This window comes from Cornus florida, unplaced genomic scaffold, assembly GCF_030987335.1.
Source record: "Cornus florida cultivar Cherokee Brave unplaced genomic scaffold, ASM3098733v1 CherokeeBrave_3.0.0_Hap2_scaffold_246, whole genome shotgun sequence".
Taxonomy (NCBI): Eukaryota; Viridiplantae; Streptophyta; class Magnoliopsida; order Cornales; family Cornaceae; genus Cornus; species Cornus florida.
Genome location: NW_026775745.1, coordinates 26,972 through 33,993, shown reverse-complemented (window position 1 = coordinate 33,993; position 7,022 = coordinate 26,972). Strand labels below are relative to the sequence as shown.

Genomic DNA, 7,022 nt, shown 5'->3' with positions numbered 1-7,022 from the left:
AACATACCGAATAAATGAGGGTATTGTATTCTCATAGCTTCCTCACATTCCCAAGTTGCTTCTTCAACCGTATGACTCCGCCATAAAACTTTTACCAGTGGTATAGTTTTATTTCGAAGCACTTATTCTCGATGATCCAAAATCTGTACCGGTTCCTCTACATAAGTAAATCTTCTTTCAACTCTATCGGTTCTGTAACTAACACATGAGATGGATCCGATATATACTTCCGAAGCATAGACACATGGAAAACGTCATGTAATCTTGATAATTCGTCTGGTAATTCCAATCGATACACCACTGCTCATATCCGTTCCAGAATTTTGTAAGGTCCAATATACCTGGGACTTAATTTACCTTTTTTTCCAAACCTCATAATACCCTTCCAAGGAGAAATACGAAGGAAGACAAAATCACCAACTTTGAATTCCAAATCTCTTCTTTTTTGCATATCCACATAACTTTTCTGTCTATCCTGTGCTATCTTCATACGCTGCTGAATTATCCTCACTTTTTCTGTTGTAAGTTCAATCAATTATGGACCCAATAACTTTCTTTCGCCCACTTCACCCCAACACAATGGAGTTCTACATTTTCTCCCATACAAAGCTTCATACGGTGCCATCCCAATAGTAGACTGATAACTATTGTTATAAGCAAATTTAATCAACGGTAAATAGTCATCCCAACTACCTTTGAAATCCAGCACACAAGCTCTCAACATATCTTCCAAAATCTGAATAGTTCGTTCTGACTGCCCATCCGTCTACGGGTCAAAAGCTGTACTGAACTTCAAAGAAGTTTTCTTGGCTTCTTGCAAACTACACCAAAATCTAAAAGTGAACTTCGGATCCCTATCACAAACAATAGAAACTGGAGCCCCATGCAAACATATGATCTCATCAACATACAAACGAGCATATTCCTTTGTGGAATAAGTAGTTTTTACTACCAAAAAATGAGCTGATTTTGTTAATCTATCAACTATCACCCAAATGGAGTCATGTCCCCGTTTTGATCTTGGAAGTCCTGTCACAAAATCCATTGTCACATGCTCCCACTTCCACTGAGGAATTGGCAACGACTGCAACAACCCCGCTGGTTTCTGATGTTCAGCTTTCACTCGTTGACATACCAAACACTTTGCTACAAATTCTGCAATTTCACGCTTTATATTGTTCCACCAATAGTATTCCTTCAAGTCCCTGTACATTTTAGTACTACCCGGATGCATAACATATATAGAACTGTGGGCTTCATCTAAAATATCTTTCTTCAAAGAAACATCATTTGGAACACAAATTCGACTTTTAAAATACAAAGTCCCATCGTCCTTAACTGTAAATTCAGTTTGCAGACCTTCTTGAGCTTCTCTTCTTTTCTTATCCAGGAATACATCATGAATTTGTAACTCTTTAATTCGATCCCGCAACAAAGGTCTCACCATAATATATGCAAAGAATGCTCCTTCATTTGTAACTGTCAATTCAACTCCCATCAATCTCAATTCCATAACATTTGCCTCCCTGAAGACTTCCTACTTAAGGCATCTGCTACTACATTAGCTTTTCCAGGATGATGGTGGATATTACAATCATAATCTTTGATTAACTCCATCCAACGCCTCTGTCTCAAATTTAAGTCCTTCTGTGTGAACAAATACTTCAAACTTTGATGATCTGTAAATATTTCACAAATTTCACTATACAGATAATGCCTCCACAATTTTAAAGCAAAAACAATAGCAGCTAACTCCAAGTCATGTGTAAGATAATTCAATTCATGATTCTTCAATTGTCTAGAAGCATATGCAATTACTTTGCCATTTTGCATTAAAACACATCCCAGACCCTGATGTGAAGCATCAGTGTAAATCACAAAACCTTCGCCATCACACGGAATAGTTAACACTGGAGCTGGCATTAACTTTTTCTTCAATTCTTCAAAACTTCTTTGGCATTCCTCACTCCACACAAACTTTACTTCCTTCCGGGTTAACTTTGTTAATGGCAATGCGATACTAAAAAACCCTTAGATGAACCTCTTGTAATAACCTGCTAATCCCATAAAACTTTTGACTTCTGTCACATTAGTAGGCCTTTCCCATTTTACCACTGCTTCCACTTTTGATGGGTCAACATAAATACCATCCCCAGATACTACATGCCTCAAAAATATAACTTTATCAAGCCAAAACTCACATTTGCTGAACTTAGTAAAGAGTTGTTTTTCCCGTAAAATCTGTAACACAATTCTTAAATATTTTTCATGTTCATCCACACTCCGAGAATATATCAAAATATCATCGATGAAGACAATAACAAAAGAGTCAATATACGGATGAAATACTCGATTCATTAAATCCATAAACACTGCTGGAGCATTGGTTAACCCAAAAGGCATCACCAAAAACTCATAATGGCCATATCGAGTTCGAAAAGTAGTTTTAGAAATATCGCTATCCTTTACCTTCAATTGATGGTATCCTGACCTCAAGTCAATCTTAGAAAACACCTTTGCACCTTGCAACTGATCAAACAGATCATCAATTCATGGCAATGGATATTTGTTTTTGATGGTTACTTTATTTAACTATCTGTAGTCAATACATAACCGCATAGTACCATCCTTCTTCTTAACAAATAACACTGGTGCACCCCACGGTGATATACTAGGTCGAATGAAGCCCTTATCCAGTAAATCTTGCAACTGTATCTTCAACTCTTTCAATTCTGTCGGTGCCATTCGATACGGAGCAATAGAAATTGGAGCTGTTCCCGGTACCAACTCAATGGTAAAATCTACCTCCCTATCCACTGGCAACCCCGATAATTCTTCTGGAAACACATCTGTGAATTCCCTTACCACTAGTACATTTTCAAGTGTCATATCTTTATTTTCAGTATCAACCACATAAGCCAAGTAACCCTGACACCCTTTCTTTAACAATTTTCTGGTTTGTATCGCTGAAATGAGACAGTTTGGAAGAACATTTCTTTCTCCGGTAAATCTGAATTCTGGCTCCCCTGGTATCTGAAATACCACTTCTTTTCGAAAACAGTTTATTGAAGCATGATACGCAGATAGCCAATTTATACCCAAAATGATATCAAAGTCTGGTATACCCAATGGTATAAATTTACCCTTAACTGTCTATCCCCCAATTGTAATACACAATCTCTATACTCATTTGCAACCACTACCACTTCCCCAATTGGTGTAGAAATAAGCAATTTACTATCTAATGATGAAAGTGGTCCACCCAAATGCATAGCAATAGATGATGCAACAAATGAATGGGTTGAACCAGGATCAATAAACACAGTAACATTTCTATCCAAAATAGAAAGTGTACCTGTCACCACTTCTGGTGTTGCTTGAGCATCCTAAAGTGTCATAGCAAATACTCTTCCTTAGGCTTGCGAACCACTTGTAGCACCCCTACCTCCTCTTGACGAGCTTCCCTGGGCAAAACCCCTACCAGAACCAGCAACACTACCCACTGAGGTCACTCCTGTCAACATAGGACAATCTCTCTTCCGATGACCCGGCTGATGGCAATGATAGCATTCTTCTGCTTTCAACACAGGGCAATCTTTCTTCTGATGGTCTTCCTTTCCACATTGAAAACACCTCCTGCCAGTACCACGTCCTCTAAAGCTACCTTGTTGTACAGATTGTTGTTCGGAAAGCCTTGACCTCTTCCCATACCTGATGTCTGCCCTTGAGATTCACTACCCCTTCCCCTTCCATATTGCAACCTTTGACTTTTCTAACTTGAAATTCCTTCACCTCCTCTTGATTGTGATGGCTCAGATCTATTTCTTTTATATTGTTCCCTTCTTTCTTGTAATTCTTTCACATCCTTTTCAGCAATCATGGCTTTGTTCACAAGTCTATTGTAATCTGTTTCTTCAAACACTGAAACTCTAGACTTAATAGCCACCTCTAAACCATCCTGAAATTTTGTACATTTATCTTTTTCATTCTGTACAAACTTGGGTGCAAACCTCGATAAAGCAGTAAACTTAACTTCATAATCAATTACAAACATTCTATCTTGTTTTAGGAGTATAAACTCTCGTTCCTTCTCTTTTTTGTAAATTGGAGGGAAATATTTCTCATAAAAAGCTTTAACAAATGGATTCCATAATATCACCTCTTTCTCTCCTGGAGTGAGCAACAAATGTTTTATTGTGTCCCACCAATAACTAGCTTCATTTTTGAACATAAATGTAGCTAAGTTTACCTTCTGGTCTTTTGCTGCACCCATCACTGCAAATATCGATTCCATTCTTCTTACCCACCCCTCTGCTTCTTCTGGTTTGGTAGTACCTGAAAATTCTAAAGGTGTTAACTTGATAAACCTCTTATAATCTGAGCCTTTCTTTCATTTTTGTTGTCTTTCTAGCATTTCTTGTATCATCATTTGACTTGCCATAAATTATTTGTTTTGTTCTGCCAAGTCTGTTATAGCTTTCTCCATTTTCTGCATACCAGTTAACTGCTCCTGTTTTCTTCCCATATCACCCTGAATAGGTTGTTCTACTTCAGCCTCAATAGGAACATAAGAGGCTTCTTCCTCGATTTTATGATATCTACTTCCTCCTTCCATTACTTTTTATCTGCAAAGAATCTCAAATATAACAACATATATAGATATGATACATAATCACTACATCTATTTGTTAGTATAAAATCAAGTCAAATAAATGACTCTACTACACACTTCCTACTACTACTGCCAGTCTAGACTCTTACTACCTCTAGAACCTAGAAAACCTAGGCTCTGATACCAAAAGTTGACACACCCCAACCCAATTTACACTATTTAATAAATTGAACAAATTAGAATGCATCTAACCATCTGTATTAGTCTCATTCATACATGACATCATCCTACATCAGAGTACCTGCTTAACAGTTTACAATTAAAGATAAATTATAAATCCACCTCTCTAGTTCTAAAAACTAAACAAGTCACTTCAAGTCATAATATTAAGTTCTACTACAATATTTACATTTTATACAAAAATTCTTTTCCCCATTTACACACAAGACTCTAGACTTGGCAGTTGCAACCCAACCTGATACCTGAAAAATATAAATATGGAAGGAATGAGCTTAAAGCCCAGTGAATGTAATACTACTACATCAGAGTAATATAAGCAAATATTATCTGATAACTTCAATTAAATTTCATTAACATATTACAGGTATTAAAATATAGTACTCTCCTTCTAGGCCAGAGTATGGACCTTATATAATATAGTACTCTTCTTCTAGGCCAGAGTATGGACCTTATTTAAATATAGTAATTTCCTTCTTGGTCAGAGTATGGACCCTTTTTAATGTAGTACTCTCCTTCCAGACCAGAATATGGACCTTATTTAATATAATCAAGTTATATATATATTCATCTTCAATTCACATAAACCACTGCAATACTTGAATTAAGCATATCCAAGAATAAACTTCCAGCGAGTACACTCACCTTGGCTACTTTCTGACTTATCTACTTATCCTTTGGTAATGTCGAAGTTATGAACTCCTTTTCCTTACCTATACAACACTTATAATCATGTCATATATATTTCTAAAGAAAATTTAAACAATTTAATCCTCAATTCAAATATAAATCCCAGCCTTGGTATATAATTGTAATTGGAATTCTAATGATAACCAAATAGATTAATTTCAGGGCAGTAATTAAAATCATGTCAGAATTGTATCACTTCATATAATTTAACCATTTAACTAAGAAAGAAAATAATGTTAGAAATTTGGTTCAAAAGCACCTTAATAAGTAAAGTATTGACAATTTAAATAATATAAATTTTCAATATAAAATTTAAACTACAAAATTTTCTATCTTCAGGACTGCATACACGATTTTTCCCTAACTTTCCTTATTTGTTTCCTCTTCCTTCCACTATTTCTACTTTCCTTCCTTCTCTTTATTTCTCTCTCTTTCATTCCCCTCTCTGACTTCAATAATCTATTTCTATCCATTTATTGGATGTTTTTTTTTTTTTTTTTTTTTTTTTTTTCAGATTACTCACCATATCTATATCTATATATATATATATATAGATATATCACCTCAACAAGTCAAACTACTTAACAATTCTTTCTCTTTCAGATAATGTAGACCTTGAATTTATCAAATTAAATAAATGGCAATCTACATGAGTTATATAAAAATTCATAAATCAGACTATCCATGGAAAGTTGAAACATTAAACATCAAATATAATCTCCTTACCTTAGGTTGAATCCAACAAAGATTGTAGAGAATTTTCCTTCATTTTCTACAAAACACCCACTTTCTGATTCTATCTTTCTTCTTTTCTCACTCTCTTTCACTTTCCTTATTTCCTTTTCTGGTCCGGCTTCTCTAGGCCCGCTGTTTCTTTTCTTTTTCTACACACCTTTAATTTTTAACATACTGGTCCGGAGAAATCCCAAAACAAAAGAGGTAAAATAATGTATATATGGAACTTTTATTATGTGTGTGACATGTGTCCAAGCCTACTCATGCCCTTTTTCTTAATTTATTCCTTAAATAATTCATCCAAAGCTTACTAGAAAGCTCCTATATAAATACATATCTATATAAGTCCCATGATATGATATATATACATGGTGCTGCCAACTATTAGTTTCAATAGTTATCCACCAAACTTGAAATGTATAAAGCTAGCTCACCAACTTGAATGCTTCCAAAGAAAAGCTTGGAAAACATAAAATATTAAGTACATATAAAAGGCATCAGCATATATTGTTAACACCATCACACTCACGCATCATATATGTATGTCAATATATATACCCTTTTCATTTACTATAAATATATATATATCGATATATTTATTTGCCACTACCTCAATAATCTTTAATTGATACCATACATATGAATAGATAATAAACATATCCAAATACTTCCAAGTACCATGTACCGTGCATGTGTGAACAATTCTCATACTTGAAATTAATTGTTTATAAACAATAAACTTTCTTAT

The 7,022-nt window shown here is 34.9% G+C and overlaps 1 protein-coding gene across 1 annotated transcript; it reads right to left on the bottom strand.

Annotated features, from left to right (window-relative positions):
* Nucleotides 1–3,772: 3,772 nt before the first annotated feature.
* LOC132290461 (uncharacterized) lies at nt 3,773–4,615 on the bottom strand. Its single transcript, XM_059790099.1, has 2 exons — nt 4,498–4,615; nt 3,773–4,335 (listed from the first exon to the last, which is right to left on the bottom strand). The coding sequence occupies exons 1-2, from the start codon at nt 4,613–4,615 to the stop codon at nt 3,773–3,775; spliced, it is 681 nt and encodes a 226-aa protein (XP_059646082.1).
* Nucleotides 4,616–7,022: the final 2,407 nt, after the last annotated feature.